The sequence below is a fragment of the Callorhinus ursinus genome, unplaced genomic scaffold, assembly GCF_003265705.2.
Source record: "Callorhinus ursinus isolate GAN/ISIS: 27379988/994484 unplaced genomic scaffold, GSC_fseal_2.0 scaffold7, whole genome shotgun sequence".
Lineage (NCBI taxonomy): Eukaryota > Metazoa > Chordata > Mammalia > Carnivora > Otariidae > Callorhinus > Callorhinus ursinus.
In genome coordinates this window covers 58,320,275-58,340,644 of record NW_027397069.1, presented here as the reverse complement: position 1 = coordinate 58,340,644, position 20,370 = coordinate 58,320,275, and the positions used below count along the sequence as shown (strand labels likewise).

General features: G+C 36.1%; 1 protein-coding gene and 1 long non-coding RNA gene across 2 annotated transcripts in view; one reads left to right on the top strand and one right to left on the bottom strand.

The window, feature by feature from the left end:
• The window catches only part of LOC141373069 (uncharacterized), a 13,210-nt gene extending 5,833 nt beyond the window's left edge, over positions 1-7,377 (bottom strand). The window contains exons 1-2 of the long non-coding RNA XR_012378700.1: positions 7,123-7,377; positions 6,070-6,184 (exon numbers count right to left, since the gene is read on the bottom strand). This is a non-coding gene — a long non-coding RNA (uncharacterized lncRNA). The remainder of the gene's footprint in view (positions 1-6,069; positions 6,185-7,122) is intronic.
• Positions 7,378-7,565: 188 nt separating this feature from the next.
• COG6 (component of oligomeric golgi complex 6) overlaps positions 7,566-20,370 on the top strand; it is an 86,504-nt gene continuing 73,699 nt past the window's right edge. Inside the window, exons 1-4 of the mRNA XM_025874994.2 lie at positions 7,566-7,754; positions 10,495-10,638; positions 14,603-14,674; positions 16,204-16,262. Coding sequence (XP_025730779.1) covers positions 7,602-7,754; positions 10,495-10,638; positions 14,603-14,674; positions 16,204-16,262 — 428 coding nt within the window. The 5' untranslated portion in view covers positions 7,566-7,601. The remainder of the gene's footprint in view (positions 7,755-10,494; positions 10,639-14,602; positions 14,675-16,203; positions 16,263-20,370) is intronic.

Sequence of the window (20,370 nt, the reverse complement as noted above, 5' to 3'; positions counted from 1 at the left end):
CACACACACACACACACACACACACACACACACACACACACACACACCAAAACCAGCAGGAGTGTCCTAAACACCAAGTGGTTCTAGCCACTGAGATCTATTCCTGCTGGTTCCCAGTTGAGTTTTCAGCCTTCCTTTCAGTCCTTTGAGCCTTCAGATCCTTCTAATAAGTTACCTTGTCAGTTACTTTGCAACCCCAAACTCCAAGTGATCCAGGAGCCTAGAGTAGACTGTACAGATAAAGAAGGGGCTGTACTTAGTGGAGAAAGGGCAGGAGGCCTGACCCATGCTTCAGTCAAATCAGCTACACACAGTTATCCGCCCTGCCAATTTTATTTGAAGAAGATTTGAAATAATTGTATTGCTACAAAGGTGTGAGATCATTACACTCATGACTGCTAAGGTTCCAGAGAATTTTAAAGACAAATGGAAGGATGAGAACTATGGCAGGACATATGCCTGAATAAAAAAGAAAATGAGAAACTTGAGGCAGCTTTCAAAATCATGGAGTATCCAAGAGAACAGAGAAATCAGGATATATTTCAATGTGAGAAGCCTCAATGCCTAAAGATTGAGGACTGAGCAGCAAAGGCAAATAATTAGAGGTATGAATAGGGTGCCTGGGTGGCTCAGTTGGTTAAGTGTCTGCCTTCAGCTCAGGTCATGATCTCAGGGTCCTGGGATCGAGTTCCGCATCGGGCTCCCTGCTCAGCAGGGAATCTGCTTTTCCCTCTCCTTCTGCCTCCCCACTCCCATTCACCATTCATATATTCTCTCTCTCTCTCTCTCTCTTCCCCCCCGTCTCAAATAAATAAATAAAATCTTAAAAAAAATAATAAGAGGTATGAAGAAAGGGCTAGGAAGTCCTTATTAAAGATGCATAGGAAACGTGGGATCATTACTTCAAAGTCCCTGAGAGAAATACGCAGCAAAGACAGAACATGCTAGGAGCAGGAGGACTTCCACAGAGAAATTGATTTAACTAAAAATGAAAGCTAAAACTCTCATACTCGATTTCTCAGCTTTTCCAGAAACTAGAGCATGGGCACATGCTTTAGTTTCAACTAATCAGACACACAAATAGAAGCACAATCCAAGGACACAAAAGAACTGGCACCGTGGAGAATTTTTCCCAGAGGTGGGTCTGTGGCACAGTTGTTTCCAATGACAGCAGTGTCAATATGGCCAGTGGTGGGTGCAACGTATGGAATCAACCAAAGAATTTAGGGTTCAGCTTGGGGGCTAGTGACATCTTCAACAAATTGGTTGTGGAGTAATTTGAACCATAGTTCTGGCTACATGGCTTCCCTCTGCTTCTGCCTGTTTCCTGAGCTTGATTCTCCAGTTTTCACAAGGATTCTTTGGTTTGTCCAATAGCAACTAATCCCTAAGGAAAAGATGGGAAAATCAAGTATTTTCTATCTGGTCTAATTAGTGCTGAAAAAATAAAACTGGCTAATATTAGGGGATGGGATTTGGGCAGCCTATGGCTTGCAATGACTAAATAAATCAATCAAATTATCACCTGTGGGCACTCTGGAATAATATGCCTACTAATGGCAAGGCTTTGGAGGACCATGTGGCCTCCACTGCAATGGAAGTTCTTTTTTTTTTTTTTCAAAGATTTTATTTATTTGTTTGACAGAGAGAGATAGTGAGAGCAGGAACACAAGCAGGGGGAGGGAGAGGGAGAAGCAGGCTTCCCACTGAGCAGGGAGCCTGATGTGGGGCTTGATCCCAGGACCTTGGGATCATGACCTGAGCCGAAGGCAGATGCTTAACGGCTGAGCCTCCCAGGTGCCCCTGCAATGGAAGTTCTTAATAATCAGATGAACAAAATGATTCTGGATGTCAGTCATCGTTCTTCCTAACCACCCACAAAGTTTGTTCACTTGGGCCCATGAACAAAGCCCATTGGCGACAATGGCAGTTGCAACAATGTAAAGTTCCTTTTACCTGCCCATCACTTTTGCTGAGTGCCCAGATTTGTCAGCTACAGCCAAATCTGAGTCACCAATACATCAACATACGCCAAAAGGACTAGCCACCTTTGCATAATTAGATTCCTCCCTCATGCAGGGAGAAATATTTTGTTCTACTGGTCTACAATTTGCCTCCTTTTTCTACCATGCATTGATTTATTGAATGCCTTATTTACCACCATGATTTCACATGCAATATTGCTTCTTACCTGGGAAATTGCTTTATAGTGAAAGAAGTAATGTAATGCCTATGAAATTCATTAGTTTTATGATATATTCCATTATGAAGAAGCAACTACAAAATAGTGATAGAAGCTATTAATGATTTATTACCACAACAGCCAGACGACAGCATCTCATAAGTTTAGGGTACATGCTATCCTCTAAACTGGAGTTCAGTATTTGTCCTGTTTCTCCCATAGCCAGAATATATGATGTAAGGATAAAGCAGGTAGGTAGGAATGGTATCTCTTACTATATTTATTGCCCACTCATAAAAATGTTGCTCTTTGTCTCCAAGTCTGGCACTGCTGCTGATGCTGACTCTGGAATTCTGTGTTGCTTGAACATCTATTGTCTTCTGAAAGTTTCAGAATAGATACATGTTATTTCAGAGCTTAGATCTTGTGATTAAAAGTGTCAGGGCCCAAGAGAACTTACACACATCAGCGGTAGTAAGAGTTGTGTCCCAGTTGAACAGGATGATGAGACTCCTAGGGGCACTGGGGTGAACAACCATATGGTTGTGCTGAGTAACCGATCCTGACCATACAGGTTAAGTTGGGTTTTGCTATATAGTATAGCTAAAAGAAGTAAGGACAGAATCTAAAGAATTCCCTGAGTACTTCCTAGGACTTCCATGTCCCGGGGCAAAATTAAAAGGAAAGTACAGGGGCGCCTGGGTGGCTCAGTTGGTTGGGCGGCTGCCTTCAGCTCAGGTCATGATCTCAAGGTCCTGGGATCAAGCCCCGCGTCAGGCTCCCTGCTCGGCGGGAAGCGTGCTTCTCCCTCTCCCACTCCCCCTACTTGTGTTCCCTCTCTCGCTGTCTCTCTCTGTGTCAAATACATAAATAAAATCTTTTTTTAAAAAAAGGAAAGTACAGTCACTTAATACAGCCGTTTCCATCAGATGCCCTGCTTCTTTCAGTATGGCACTTTGGGTCACCTCAGTGGATAAAGAACTTTGGTTAGGGGATGTATTGACTGAAGACAAAGGATCATGGAAATAATAGAAACAAGAGAAATTCCAGTAAAATCTTTGTGACAGTTGCAGAAGTAAAAACTGACATTTGACCCTATTTTCTATTATGACTTTTTTTTTTGGAATACCATTTTTTAAAAGATGGGTCTTCGGTAGTTACTTTAAATTTAATCCATAAGTTACATGATATTGGGGAAAGACTATACAAAGTCAGAGAGGAATTTGACTTTGAGCTAAATAGAAAAAGATTCAATTTTATGTTGTTCCTTAGGAGATAAACTAAGTGAGGTTTTTGTCAGGTGGTAAATCAATTGCATTAAATTAGGCAAAAATATTTTTTAAGGATGAGTATGGGAAGAAGAGTGCATGTTAATATTATCCACCTGAAGGAATATCCACCTGAAGGGATGCCATATATGTGGGTGTGTATGTGTGGGGGAGGGGGTTACACAGTATATGAATATTCTTTCTATTTTTGAGGAATGGTCCACTTTCTCAGCTCCCCTGACAATGGGCACAAATCTGTTACCTAAGCTCTGCCAATGAGAAGCACTTGTCCTAGACATTGAAACAAGAGAAAGCTGCATAAAAAGCAGAAACAGTGGAGAATTCTTTAGGATCGGTAAAGTTTTAAGCAACATGGTCTCCAGAGACGGCATGGGCAGTTGTGCCTTGGAGGGATCCTACGTGTGGGGTCAGGAGTATGGGTGCAGTGACATGTGGATCCCAGCCTTCGGCAGTAATGACACCGGGGTCCATGATGAGCTGCTGTGCGGAATGATTTTGGCAATTGTTACAAGTGCCCCATCTCCTTTTGTTTCTGCCTCTTTTCCAAGCGTGGTTCTTCATCCTTCCTATCAATTCTGAGACTTATCCAATATCCTTTTGTGAAACTAATTCCTCTTTAAGTCATCCACAGTCAGCTCCTATTAATTGCAATTAAGAGCTCTAACTTATAAAACCATTAAACTTCATTTCAATGCTTTTCATTCAGTAAGCCTTTAGTAAGCAAGCCAGTAAGTGCAAGGCCTCGTGGCAAAAACTAGCAAAGTAAAAATGAGTGACATAGTCCCCATCATCCAGGTACTGAGAGAAACAACACATACATAAATCAATTTAAAATATAATCATATAACAAGTTATAATAGGTGTTGTATATTAAGTTCTATGGAATCTGCTTAAGGAATGAACTAATTCTGCCCAAGGAGAATTGGGGAGCTTTGTGCAGGTATAACAGAAGAATTTATTTGAGCGGAGCTGGAAGGACAAACAGGATTTTACTAGTTTCACAGGAGCAGATATTCCCAGAAGAGTGGGTTGTATGAGCCAAAGTATGGAGACTGAATAGTTTGTGGTGTGTTTGTTGCCCAGAAAACCCAGGCGGCTGGAGTGTGGCAATCACAGGCAAACGGCTAGAAATAAGACTAGAGTGATAATGTAAGATCTGATTCTGAAGGCCTGTATGTACTATACTAAACAGTTCTTTTCTTCAGTAATTACCAGCATGGTTTTTAAAGCAAAAAGTGATAGGATCAAATCTGTTTTAGAAAAATAATTCTGGTGTCAGTGTGAAGGCATTAAGAACAGTGTCAAGCCAATACCAGCATAGAACACATTTGAATGTTTAGCTACAAAAGTTTTTGCCTACATTCCAAGTGGGAAATGTACACAACTCAAAACCAAAACCGAGGAAGCCGTAATAGAATTTGATAACTGCCAATTTAGCTAGAACTAGCTATGTGATCTAAGGTTAGCCATATATCCTTAGAAAGATTTTCTTAGTCTTGGATTACTCATCAATAACAGAGTACTAGTTACATGATAACATGGTAATGATCCTTATGCTGCAGGGTAGTTATCAAGATAAGAACAGCATATTAAAAAGATCTAGCATTGAGCCTGATTATCAATACATTTGAATGCTAAGGAATAGGAGCTATTGCTATTAATGCAGTGAAAAGTAGAGAGGGTTGAAAATTCTATCACTCACCAGACATGGCTTAATAAATCATACATGTTGATGAAGCCACAGTGACCACTTTTATGTGACTTCCACTTATTTCAGAAGCCAACAAGAGCAAGAAAGCTTAAATAACCATCCAAAGGAGAAGAGGGGGATTTGGGGGAGGCCCTCCTTTCAACCATGACTTGGAAGGTAAGAATCTCCATGTTTTACTCTACAGCATGGTTCCTCTGTAGGGACGTGAGACTCCTTCACTCTTCAACATGCATGTATTTTTTTCCCATGAAATTAAAATATTTAAATCAGAGCCTGTCTTTTCATTCTTTTAGTGCTCTAGTATATTAAAGAGCTCAATATATGAACTTATCTTTCACATTTTCATGAAAAGAAAACCTTTATGTTTAATTTTATATATATACATATATAACAGGTTTCTGATGAGGCTCACCCGAATATTTACTTTAACTTTTGAAAAATATTGATTTTAAGCACTTAACTTATAATTTATAGTTAGCCTTATAGGACATATGATAATTAAGTAAACATTAAAAAAACATACAAATGGCTTTAAATGTTTATTTTTTTTATTTTTTTTTAAAGATTTTATTTATTTATTTGAGAGAGAGAATGAGAGATAGCACGAGAGAGAAGAGGGTCAGAGAGAGAAGCAGACTCCCTGCTGAGCAAGGAGCCCGACATGGGACTCGATCCCGGGACTCCAGGATCATGACCTGAGCCGAAGGCAGTCGCTTAACCAACTGAGCCACCCAGGCGCCCGGCTTTAAATGTTTAAATTGTACAATAATTTCCATCCTCATACTACTACATATTATTCTAATTTTCAAATGATTTTCTCTTTTTTTTACAATTGCAAATTCAGAGAAGTACAAGTGAGCAAAGAAAATTAGGCCATATTACCCTACCTGAATAATCTCTGTTAATATATTCAGTAGCACATGGGTAAGATTAGAAATTTTCAATCCATTTGGAAAGGTACAAAATAAAAAGTGAAAGCCTCCCTTTCACAGGAATGCCATCCTGAAAAAAACGAAAAAGCTTAAATTTACATGTATCTACAAGGGATCATATGCACTATATGAACTATAATGCACCTTGCTTTTTTCACATATTATATTTTGGAATTATTTCCACATTAGCATTTAAATTTCTTTCACAGCAGATAAATTGCATAGCATAGTACTGAGTGAACAGACCATAATTTATTTATTCAGTACTTTACTGATGGACACTGATTGTTTCCAGTTTTTCTTTCTCTTGCTCCCTCCCTCCCTCTTCTTTATTTTCCCTCAGTAGCACTTTAAAATTTTCTTCAACATTTATTGAATTCACAGGGCCTTTAGGGTCTTTTCTTTTTGCTAATTGAGCCATTTCTCCTTTACTTGCCAGAATTGGGATAAGTGATTTTGTCAGGTATATATATGTAATATACACACACATATATGTATATGTGTCTATCTATACATACACATATGGCATAAGGTAGATTAAGGACCAAAGCTAAATGGTTAGTGTTTCAGAAAAATACTAAACAAGAAGTTCAGATATTTTACTGATTCAAATTTTAAAAAGTGAGAAAAGAAATTTAAAAATAACGGTGTTTGTTATCTAGACCCTCCTGAGAATTTATTTTTCATCTTCCTACTCACTTCCTCATTTGTTACTCTACAACTACACTGGCTTTGGCCAATTCATGGAACACCCAAGTTTCTTCTTGTCTTTGGACCTTTGAATTTACACTTTCTCCTACCTGGGAATGATTTCACCCTATGTTTCAGATTTTCCTTCAAATCTCAGGTTAAATGTCAACTCCTTACCAGACCTTCCTGGGTAAAGTAGGACCCTCCCTCCACTATGCTCTTTCACTGCATTTCAGCACCTTCTGAGCGCTCATCACAATCTTGTTAACATTTAACTCCTTTTTCTCAGACATATAATGTAGATCCCCCAATACCTACCTGAGTACCTAGCATGTAATATGCTTCAATAAATACTTAAAAAACAAAAAAATTCAGGTAAAGTGAATTTACGGTAGAACTAACTTTTACTGAATCTATATGCCAGGAACAGGTGTCAGTGTATGTTACTCATGCTTAGCTTAGACTCTTATAATGAGATTCAGGATTCTGAAATCCTTTTAATCCCATAAATCTTAATACCCAAACTTTAAATATAATTTAAATTTCAGGCCATTTTGCGAAACCTCCCACCAGTCTCCCCTTCCCACCCTAAGGATCCACCCGCTTACCCCTAACTTCTCTAACCGCCCCGCCCTTCCAGCAACCCGGCTGAGCTGGGCAGTGCGGCCAGAGCCTTCCGCAACCCGGGGCGCATGCGCGGGACACCGCGCACATGCGCAGTACTCGCGCAGCTGGCGTGCGTCCCAGCCTATGGCTGAGGTGGCCGCCACGGAGCTGGGGGCGGGGCCTGCGACACTATGGCCGAGGGCGGCGGGGACGTAGTGGCAGTATCCGCGTCCGGGGCTGCCAACGGCCTCAGCAATGGGGGAGGCGGGGTCCCGGCGCAGACCAGCAACCCGCTGTCGCGTAAGCTGAATAAGATCCTGGAGACGCGGCTGGACAACGACAAGGTAACCAGAGCTGGCGGGGCCGGGGGTCCCGCGTCGCCCGCCGACCTGAGGCTGGCGGGGGGCGGCGTCTGTTCGGCACCCACTCCCTCATCCCTTCGTCCCTCCGTGGAGGGGACCGCAGAGCCGCGGGATCCGACGTGGGACCGGTAAGAAGGGAGAGGCCGAGGAGTCCCTGGAAAAGCGAAGGGGTGCCTTGGGTGTCACCCCCTATATGAAAAACCTGTTCCTGGAAGGCTCTCGCTCCGGGAGGCAAACAGTGGAGTCTCCTCTCCGGGAGGTGTTCGGGGGTCCGAACGGGGAGAGGAGAGCCCAGGGCAGGATTAGAAACCCATGCAAGAGTAAATTACAAGACGAGGCAACGTCAGTCGGGGTGAGGAGGAACCGGAGAACCGGGGTAGGCATTATTGAACACTTCCACTGACGGCTGAGAACGACTGAAATAATTTGCAGCGCGGAAGAACTACTTGCTCAGGGCTCAGATGAAATACTATGTACTACTAGTTTTTGTTGTTGTTAGCTAAGCTCCGCCTGTGATATGTGGGCTCATGCTGTGTTTCTTTACAAGATAAACCGTCCACATCCTCTCCCAAGTACCTCCTGAAACTCATCCATCCAGCTTCTGTCGTAGCTGGTTGTCTCTTCTGTATCATTGAGTCTTTAGGTAAATTGGTCATGCCATAAAGAAAAAGTATACGTAGAAGTGAGAAAACTTTATAAATTTGTAGGTAACCGAAAATAAGCTGTCAATAAGAATTTGTAAAAAAATAACAATATAGTAAGACGGTCTCTGGGGCCACCTATTTATTAGATATAACCATCAAACTGAAGCATTATGATTTGAGTAAGCCCCTTAATTTCTCTAAGCTTATTTTTCATCATTTCTAAGTTGAGAATACTGCTGGTAACTTTCTCAGGGTTGTTGGGAGGATTCAATTGACAAGAGAATCTGAAGTGCTCAGCAGAGTGCCCAGCACTTACCATTTCTTATTAAATGTTAATTTTATCATACAGCTTATTGTTTAATGTGTCTACTACTGACACCTATTATCTCATTTAATACAGCTGCTGTGATGTAGATAACATTATCTCCTTTTTACTCAAGAGAAAAATAAGGTATTGAAAGAGTGTAACAAGGTTAAATCATGTAACCAATAACTGGTGGAGCTGTAATTTGCACCTGTCTATGTGATTTTGTTCATTCATCAATTACGGACTACTAATTTGAGCCAGGCCTAGGTCATTTCAAGGTTATAGTCAAAAGAAATGGTTTCATTTTGTGGTTTTTCTTTTTTTTTGTACATAAATCTTTGTAGTGCTTTCTTAAATATTAAATTCAATTTAAATAGCTTTACTATTTTTGTCAATCCAGCCAATATTGCAAAATAGCGTTGTAACTGAAACATAGAAGGGTAAGCCCATTACAATATATGTTAGTTCAGGTGTAGGAATTTATATTTGGAGTTAGATATTCTAGCTTGGTCTTCTCCCTTCTCTCCTCTATGTATATTCTCTCTGTAGGAGAACTCTCACTTTCATGGTTTTAAATAACAAAAAGGGTGATGATTCTCAAATTTATAACCCTGTTCTTGACATCTCTACTGAGCTCCAGATTTGTGTAGTCTGTTGCTTACATGACATTTCTAATTAGTTACCTGATCAACGTCATAAAAACTTAACATAGCCAGACTCTTCGTTTTTCTCCAAACTGCTTCTCCTTTCTGCTGTTAGTAAAGAACATCACTTACCCAGACAAGCAAAAAGTGTATAAATAATTTTTGATTCCTGTCATTTCTTTCACTTCTTACATTCAGTCCGTTAACAAATCCTATCAGCTCTACCTTGAAAAAAATTGTTTTGGAATATCTCCTTCTTTTCACCTGCAGTGCTACTTCCTTGTTCTAAGACGCTATCAAATCTTTGCTTGGGTTATTTTAGTTTCTTCCTACTTGCTTCCTTTCTTGCCTTCCCCCTGATCTGCTCTCCTCACAAAGTTAGAATAAACTTTTAAACATATAAAACACATTACTCCTTTCCCTAAAGCCTGTAGTAGTGTCCCACGGCCTCATTCATACTGGCCTTTCTGCTGCTTTAGGGTCTTTGTACTCACAGCTTTTTCTGCCTGTGAACCGCTTTGTCCCCATGGATGCCTTTCCTATTACTCAGGCCTCAGTTCAAAAGTCACCTCAGAGAGGCCTTCCTCTAAGTTCTGCTCCCAGTTACTCAGTTCCTAGCCTGGAGGCTACAGGTGGTACTTCTTTCTTATATATATATCCTTCCAGAGATAGTTTACACATTCACCAGGAAGTATGCATGTATACAGTCCTTTTTCTTTTTTTAACAGTTGGTATTACAACTGTTTCTATACCTTGCTATTTCACTTACTGTATCTTGAAGTTTGTATTATATAAGTACATAAAGAATTTTCATCTTTGTTAAAATGGATATATCATAATTTCTTTAACCAATTCACTTTAGATGGACATTAAGGGTATTTGCAGCCTTTAAAATTCCAAACTATTTTGCAGTGAGTAGTCTTGTATACATGCTGCAATATAAAAGTAAGTAGATCCTTAATTGTGTTTTGGAAATAAGTTTACTATTCAGTAATGTGAAGATCACCTGGTATTTTTTGCTTATTTAATGGAAACATTTGAAAATAATTTCATTAAAATTTGACTTGAGATTAGGAAAACATTTGAGAATTGGCCCCAGTAATTGTCTTCTGTTATCAATTGTGTAGGAGATGTTGGAAGCTCTCAAGGCACTTTCAGCCTTTTTTGTTGAAAACAGTTTGCGGACTCGAAGAAATTTGCGTGGAGATATTGAACGCAGAAGTTTAGCCATCAATGAAGAATTTGTCAGCATTTTCAAGGAGGTGAAGGAAGTATGTAAATTCTTTTCATTTAACATTTATTGAGAACTTACTGTATGCCTCACTCTGTGCTAAGTATTTTTATGAATTGGGTTGATACGTTTGCTGTTCACATACCATGTTCAAATAGAAAACTACTTACTCCAGAAGCATCCAGGTCCTTCAATTAGTGTGATATCCGAATCTGTGACCTCCGCTAATGCTGCTTCTTAGAAAGTTGTAACATTTGTTCTAGGATATTCTCAGAAATTTTTGCTTTTCTAACAACAAAAACAAGAAAAAACATTTTTTTAAATGATTTTCCAGTGGAAATTTTTCCTCACTGAATAAACCTCTTTTGGATAATCACTTCTCCATTGAAGATTAATTAGGATTGAGTTACTTTAGTGTATCATAAATTAGGAGATTTTCAGATTAATTAAGATCAGTTACTTCTGGCATAAGTAGTAATTTATCATACTTGAGTGAGCAGACAACTCACTGTAGGGTAAAAATGAAATTTATTATGTTATTATATTTTACTTATGCAATATTTTGTTAATTTTATGTCACATATTCTGTATGAGTTGTATGAAAGTGTTATATATAGTTTCAATGACTAATTAATAAACAGATGATGTTTAATAGTTTAGAAAGATTTCATTGACTGAGGCTAAAAATCTGGAAGGTTGGAAGGACAGTTTGGTAGTGTCCATAAGAATAGAAAGGGTATCCATGAGCACATCCAGATTGTGGTCCTAAATACCGTTTCCCACTGAAAGGAACAATCTTACAAATATCAGAAAGCAGGGAAGCTATATGAGACCTTTGGGAAAGTGACGGAAGAACTTCGGAGCTAACTAGATGAGGCTTCTCTTGTCCAGAGATAGGATGATTAGAGCATCAATAAGAATAACTCAGTGGACTAGAACATATCAAACATGTTTAAACCCACAAATTCATACTGCTCTAAAAACCGAACAGAACCCTCGTTGGTTATATTTCGTGGATATAAGGGAACTAAATTATTTTGAAAACTGCTAAATAAAAGGAAAGAGTCAAGCATTTATCTTGTCTTTTGTTCCATTTACATATAGTTGTTGAGGGGAGGCTTCTCTTTATAGCTTTATTCTAATAAATGAAGAAGGAATGATAGAAGATGAGAAGATTTTGCCACCACTGTTAAATTTATGGATCTAGTTCAAGGTTTCTCAACTTGGCACTGTTTTCCTTTTTGGGTCAGACAAGTGGGGACTATCCTCTGCTGTTTAGGATATTGAACAGCATCCAGGGCTTCTATCCACTAAATGCCAATAGTACCACTTCTTCTTCAGTTGTTCACCCGAGAATGTCTACAAACACTGCCAAATGCCCCATCGGGGGACAAAATTGCCCTGGTTGAGCACCACTGGTCTAGCTATTGGTCATCACTAGCAGCTAACCTCACAAAAAGCTGCTAACCTCATATCTGTCACTCCTAATAAGGGTAAACAACACCACCTATGAAAAGTTCTTGCCAGAAAATTGAACCAGAATATAATCAAGCTTCTAGATCTAACTGCCTGTTTATAGGAAATACTGGGGTCAGAGAAATATGTTAACACCACAAATATGCAGTCAGCGAATATAGAATGTAGGGAACTGTAGAGACAAATGAGCTGGTTTTTTCAATGAATAAATTGTAAGAAAAAGAAAAAGAAGTAGGGGGAAGTGAGACTATATAGATTAAAAAAAGAAATGAGAAATAGCAATGAGTTGCTATTTGTGAATCTTAGTTGGTTCCTGACTTGCAGTAATTATTTAAAAATTGGGACAGCTGGGGAGATTGGAACACTGACTAGATATTTGATATTAAGAGATTACTGTTAAATATTTAGATGTGAAAATGGCATTATGTTTTTTGAATCTTCTTAGAAGCATATACTGATGTTTATGAATGAAATGATAAAATATCATGAACATAAAATAATTCAGTTTGTGAGGGAGGGAGAAAGGAATGAGGGAGAAGTACAAAGTGGGTAGAGAAATAGATGAAACAAGAGTGGTCGAAGCCAGGTGATATGTATATTGGCATTCATATTATCTCAACTTTTGGATATTTTTGAAAATTTTCCACAATAAAAAGTTTTTAAAAAGTTTATCATACACCAGTTGTATTTCCCAGCCTATAATTTTATTTAATTGGGGGGCAGGAGAAGACAGTTTGCCCTAAGTTCAAATAAAGACTTTATAAGTAATATACAAGCCATTGAATTACAGTCATCAAAACTCTGCATTGAAGTCAGATATTCAGAGATGGAATTTATATTATTCCATATATATGGACCTGACAAATCAGGTCCATTTGGTATATTATTGTGGCTAAAGTAAATATTAGTAGTTTTTCTTGACCTAGCTGGCTGATAATGTCATAGTGCTATTCGTATTGGATTACACAGTGAGACTTAAGAGAAGAGTGAGATTAGTTTACTTAGGTTTCTGCTATTGCTAATATTAATTGCTATTTTGAAATCATGCTTTTTTTTTTTTTTACCGTTCACCTCAAAGCAATTTAGGACTTCATTTAATGACTTGATTTATATGCTATTTGTTGTTAAGTATTGTGAGTAACATTTGAAAATACTGGTGCTATGATATTTATAATTCAAAGTACTTCATAGAAAGAAGGGAGAAAAATCTTACTTCTAGAACTTAGATTTATGCTCATATTCTGATAAGTGATTTTCTAACTGGTTTATCCTCACACTTTGTTTATAGCCTCACTGGGCAGCTTTCTTATCTCTTGCCCTCTGATTGGCTCATCCCTTCATAAGCCGGTCATGTTTCTATTTGAAGGTCCGGGTATTCTGTTGAAAGGGATTGTCCACTGTCTACCACTGAAACTTCCTTGTGTATCTTTCTGTTGTGTGACACCAAATTGAATTGGGAAAAAGAAGATAGTAGTGCAGTATAAAGCTAAATATGATTTTGTGATATCATTTTTTCATATAATATTTTTCATTGATTCAATAAGGACTGGAGAGGATGGTTTCGTAAAAAGTGTAGAGCCTGGGAGACCTGTTGGAAAACTTTTTTTTTTTTATCAGTTCACATAAGAGATACCAATTGACCTGAACTAAAGTAGTAGCTGTTAGAGTAGTAAAAAAGAAATGGATAAGATACATGCAGTAAGGGTATAAATGATAGGACTTAATGACCAGTTACATTCCCATGTACCTGGAGGGGGCTAGAGGAGGAAGTACACAGGGAGAGAATGTTACTGAGAAGATTGCCAACTTTGTGGCATGATCTACTGTGTGATGACTTTGCACAAGGTAGAGGAGGCACGGTTTTTAGTTTATTGGGTTTTCATATTTCCTTGTTTTTATTAATTAAAAGTTACAAATAATTCACTATAGAAAAGTTAGATAAGATCAGAAGCCAGAGCAATTGCTTATAATCCTATCACCCAGAAATAACTTTTGTCAGCATTTTATTGCCTTGCTTTTCTTGTGTTCTTCTGTATGTGTGTGTGTATATATATGTACTTTTTTTTAAAATGGGAGGTGTGATATGTATTGTTTCATAATACTTTTTTAAAATCTTATATAGACATCTTTCTATGCCTATATATTTATATATATATATATAAACATTTTCCTTTTGTTTTAGGCAACTTTGTGTTGATCTTCTTACATATATTGTTGCACACTTATCTGACTGATTCCTTAGGATAAATCTTAGTGTTAGTATACCTGAATGAAGAGGTATTGATATTCTTAAAACATTTTGCCATTTCCTATTGTCACCCCCTTTAAAAAGCATTTACTAATTTCTTTATATCTTTTCTAACACTAGATGTTATTCTTTTTAATTTTTCCAATCTTAAATATGAGATCTTTTGTCATGCTTGGGCAAAAAAAAAAAATTCGTGAGATGAAAATAAGGATTTGGCTAAGAGAAGAGAATTTCTTTAACAATATATGTAATGCTTGCTGTTACTTTTTTTCCTTTTCAGGAACTTGAAAGCATAAATGAAGATGTTCAAGCAATGAGCAATTGTTGTCAAGATATGACAAGTCGCCTACAGGTACTGTGTAATGGCTGGATTTTAGTGTAGTTGCTGGCTCAAAGTAAGCTTTCAAAAATTGTTAGCTAGATCTCCAAGATGTATGGATAGCTAATATATCATGTCCTATAGGAAATTCAAATATAAATATTATGCTTTTTTTTAACTATAAATGGGTATTTTGGGTGATGGTTTACTGATAGTGTTAACTCCAGATGCCTTTATATTTTGATCTAATCAGTGTAGAGCTAACTGTATAGAATTTTGATAAACCTCTCAATCCCGTAATATCCCATAAATCTAGCAGAAATTAGTGCCTTAGTAGAAAGTCTTAGGACTAAGTCCAGACTAAAGCTATGCCTAACAAAGACCCAGCTTAGTTATGTTTTGTGCTCAGCCTCCCCACAAAAAAAAAAAACAAAAAAACAACCTCAGGAAAATATCTAGAATTCTACATATGTTTATTAAAGTAGTTTGAAACTTCTAGTTTGATTACAGAGTTAAGATGTAACCTAATTACCCCCATTTATATAATTTTGGAATAGTGAATAGAATAGGCTTCCTCTTAAGAGTCAGTCATGATTATGTTTACTACCTTCATTTTTATTTCAAGCTTATACCTTTAAGATTCTCCTGGAACTTTTGACAGCTACAGTGATTCTAGGAAGAATCATTAATCTATGCATATTCCACAAATGAATCCTAAGCTACTTGCATGATCTATCTCTAGAACCAGTTTCCCGTTTCTCTAAAATTTTAGCTTCCCTAGTCTTAACTACATTTCAGTACTAGCATATCTATTGTTCAACCTTAGGTCCTTATGAATTACATAGTACTTAAATAGTCATAAAATCTTTGCTGATTATTGTAATTTTACATTTTTTGCAATATTACTTTTGTTGCTTAGTAATTTTATTTGACTATTCTGTTTCTCTAACTTTTCCTTTATTTCCTTTTCTCATCTTCTGGCTTCCATGATTTAATGCCTTTTCTCAGATTACACTCTGTAAGGTTTTCTGTATTATATATGCTTGCGTTTCTTTTGTACTATTATTTTTATATTTGGTATTATGGGATTACTTAAGTTCCTGTTTTAGGGGGCAGAATCTCTTGTTTTCTAATTTTTATCTTTAATTGTATTTTTATCCTTTTATCATAGCTATTTGTAGATATGAAAAGATCAAAGTATTTTTATTCTTCATGCTATTTTCAAAACAGATTATAAGTATTTTAAACCACAAAACATCCTCTTTGGTTTTGTCCTCTGTATTTTCTTTGCGCCCACCAATCCAATTTTTTCTATAATGGCGTGAGCCCTTCTTTCCTTTTTTATATCAATTTTATTGAGGAAAAATTGATGTACAGTAATAAACTGCATCCATTTGGTGTGTACAAATCAGTGCATTTTGACAATTCTATACCCATGAAACAGCTACCGTAATGAAGATGTACATTTTCATCACTTGCAAAAGATTCTCTCATAGCTTATTAGTTTTCTGAAGTATAAAAATATTGAAATGTACTGATGTTAGATATGTTTATAATTTTAGGCAGCAAAGGAACAGACCCAAGATTTAATAGTAAAAACCACTAAGCTTCAAGCTGAAAGGTAAGTTTTACTTTGTTTAGTTATCTCTTCATTAATTTGGAGATTAAGTGGAAAGAAAATTATAGGTAATTCCAAATCAGAGTTAAAATAATAAAAAAAGATGATTCAAAATTCATACAACATATAAGATTCTAAGCTCTTTTCCAAGAGGAAATAAACATGAAACGGTAATTTAGGAGTATCAAACTTGATACTGGGGATGAGGGATTATTCATTCTTGTAGTTGACAGTGTTGTGTATTGTTTGCTGTGGAATTAAAAAAGATTGCTTTTTAAAATGTAGATTATTTTAGAGTTTTAGTAATTTTTTTCCACACTCATTGTGTCTTATTTTTTAAGCTATGATTAATCCTCTCTGATATAATTAAGAGTTCACTGTATAAATTTTTCTTGTGGCGGTGTACAGATAGGTATGTTAATAATTTGTTCACTAAATAAATGGATTAATGAAGGTGAGTAGAATATGGATTCATGTATTTTACTGTGTATTACAGTCCTTTATAATTAGTTGTTGGTTTGATTGTCTCTTTTCCTACTAAACTGTGAGCTTGTTGAGAACAATGACAATTTCTTACCCGCTTTTTGTGTCTCCAGTGCCTAATATATTGTAGATTCAATAAATAATTTTTGAGTAAATGAATATGGAATGCAACTAATCTAATGTCAGGAAAGGAACATAAAATAAAAACTGAAAAAGAAGCATTGTATTGGAGCTTATACCATATATGGGACCCTAATTAATGTCTAGAGGAGGCAACATTAGAATATTGTGTTTCTGTATATTTTCAAAACTAGGCAGGGTTGTTCATGTTTATAATTTTAGTAAGCTGATGAAAACGTTTGGCCTGGTATGCTTTTGGGAATGAAAATTTCTGACATTTTAGTATCCCAAGAGCTGTAGATAATGATGTGCCAAGTGAACATTTGCGGAAAGTATTTTAGGAAAATTACATAGTAGAAATTATAACAGATTCCTGGGAGCTGGCCGGGAGTTGTTTCTCCATTTTTAAATATTACCTTTTCTTTTTAGCAAGAAATCTTGTTAAACAAGCGATTAGCTTTAGAAATAGAAATTCTGTGGGCTTATTTGGATAACATGACATTCTTACTGAGACATATATAAAGGATATGACTATTTTTCCAGCTGGGTTAGAAGGTCAGTCATCGTGACAGCTGATGTTCTAATAGGCAAAGTTCCATTGTCTTCACAGAACTGCAGCTAATGTTTCTTTATGCTATTTAGTTGATAGAGGGTGGATTTCAGTGATTATCAGGAAATGATATCCACATAAATATACTTCTATATTTTTTAATACTATTGAAGTCACTATTTATTATAGATTTTCTTGTCTCTTGCGAAGGCCCAGCAACCAGATTACTTTCAGGACTCAGAAAAATAGTCTGTGGTGAATGTTTGTTTCTTTTTGAGGTATAGTTTGTTAAAGTGGAAAGAAGGTAAGCTTTGAAGATAAAACCCTGAATTCTAATCTAAATCTTGAGTAAGAGTTTATTAGATTTTTAGTTTTGTAGAAGTTACTTCTTAACCTTCAGCTTCAGTTTTCACATCTGAAAAAAGGGACTAGCATCTGTGTCCCGGTGTTGTTGTGATAATTGGATGATATGCCTAGGTGCTGAACACACTGCCTGACATCCGTCAAGGAACATTACCCTTCCATCCCCCTCTAAAGCCTTTATTAGATAAACCTATCAGCACATCTTATTTCTACATTGGCTTTGGTGGCTAGGAAGTTTAGGCTATTTTGTGCCTAATTTAATTAGAATAGCTTTCCTCAGCTGTTATTTACTTTCTCATCCTTTCTTACTATTTTATTTTTTAATAGTTCTAATTTTATTTTAATTCTATTATTTGTTATGAACTAATTCAGGCTTTGAAGTTTGTAAAAAAATATAAAACTGTTTATTTTGCACAAACTTACATATAAAATATATTGCAGAAGCATCTGTGTTCAGGCAGGAGAGTATAGACCTCTTTTCTTCTTCCTCTCGTTTATATATATAAAATTTAGAGAAAGAAAATGAAAATCAGATATACCTTCACTACACAGACATAGCCACTATTAACATTTTGGCGTATTTCTTCCCAGCATGAGTATATGTATGTAGTTCCATTTTACTTTGTTCACCTAATATTTTATGTTCATTTTTCTGTGTCTTTTATTTAGAAAAAACATGTATTTTAATGATAATATTTCATCTTGTGAATGAACCAACATGTATGTTAAACATTCTTAAATTATTGAATATTAATATTATTTCCATTACTAAATATAATGGCTTGACAGATGTTTTTAAGTCATTATGTACATTTCAAATTATTTCGTTAGGAAATACTCTTAGAATTGTAATTAATGAATCAAATGGTAGAAACTTTTTATTTTAATTTTTTTTTTAAAGATTTATGTATTTGAGAGAGAGAGAGTGCTCATGAGCATGCAGAGGGGAGAGGGAGAGGGAGATAGAGAATCCCAAGTGGACTCTGCTGAATTTGGAGCCTGATCATGTGGGGCTCAATCCCAGGACCCCAAGAACATGACCTGAGCAGAAATCAAGAGTTAGATGCTTTTAATCCACTGAGCCACGCAGGTACCCCAAATGGTAGAAACTTTTTTTAAAATATCCTGACTTTTGATGTATATTGCATAAATTCCTCTCTAAAAAGGTTATACAAATTTACACTGCTATCAGCAGTATATGAGAATGTCTCCTTTGTCAGTAGTAGGTATTGTCATTAAAAACTGCCAATTTTGTAGATGAACAATAGCATCATAATTCTAATTTACATTTTATTGAATGTTGATGAATCAGTATTTTTTCATTTTGTCATGCCATTTATATTTCCTAATCTTTTTTGTTTTATATATTTCGCCTGTTTTTAAAGTCTTTTTCTTATTATTTTGAAATTATTTGGCAGGGGTGAGTCTAAAAGGTAGAGTTAAAATAAGGCATATTTTCAGGAAGAAAAAAGAAGCACCGTAAGATTAATAAATCATGTTCTGGGAATGCTTGAAAGAATCATTAGAAGGATTAATTAGTTTATTTTAAATACTTAGGTAATATATGAATACATGTACTGAAAATTCATTTATGGGCTCTTATACATCGTAGGTCCCCCTTAATGTTATTGGATTGCACAGATGCTCCCATGGACTATCTAATAGTAACTTTCTATCAGAATGGTTGTGCAGTTTTACCTGGGAAGAATATATATGGTAACTAAAGAGTAATATGTTTAAAAAATATATTAGAATTTATTTCATCACTACTTTAAAAAAAGTTCTCATCTTGAGATACCAAACCCTTGTTTTAGCAGTATGGCCATTGTTCAACATATTTTTGGACCAAATCTTTTGTAGATATAGAGCCTCTCGTTCAAAGTCTTTACTTCATGGATTTTTTTTTTTTTTAGAATAGTCAATAATATTATTTGGAATGAAATTTAATGATTAAGAAGTAATATCAAGATAGGTAATACTAGCTTTAATTAGAACAAAAGTAAATTATAAACTAAAGAAATTTATTTCCTTTGTGCCTAATAAATTAACTCTAAAGGTAGATCCGAAAGAAGCATCAAAAAGGTTTTAGTCAAAATGATTGATCTGTATAATCTCAAGGAATTTTATGAATTCTTATAATTACTTTAAATCCTGTATGATAATGATTGGAGCTTTAAGAGTATAAAACAAAACCTATTAAGGTAACTTTTTGATATCCATAATAAGATGATTAAGGACATATGCCATTTATCTAATGTAGATTTCACTGGGTGATTTACATTATTATTTGAGATAAATAGAATGTTACTGCCCCCTAGAGGACTTTTACTTTCTAACTTGCTATACTACCTCAGAGCATACTGAATTTAAAACCTCACAACCCCACCATACTAACAAAACAAACACGGCAGATGCATTGTACTCTCTATACATAAAATGTTCATGTTTATTTTGTTCACTCTCATTTGAATATTATTAAATTGTGGAATATTACTGCCTTGTGAATACTGCTAGTGAAACCCAATTTTATTTATATATCTTTAAGTCTAAGAGAAGCCAGGAATGTTGAAATTCATTCAGGTAGTTTGCACTCCT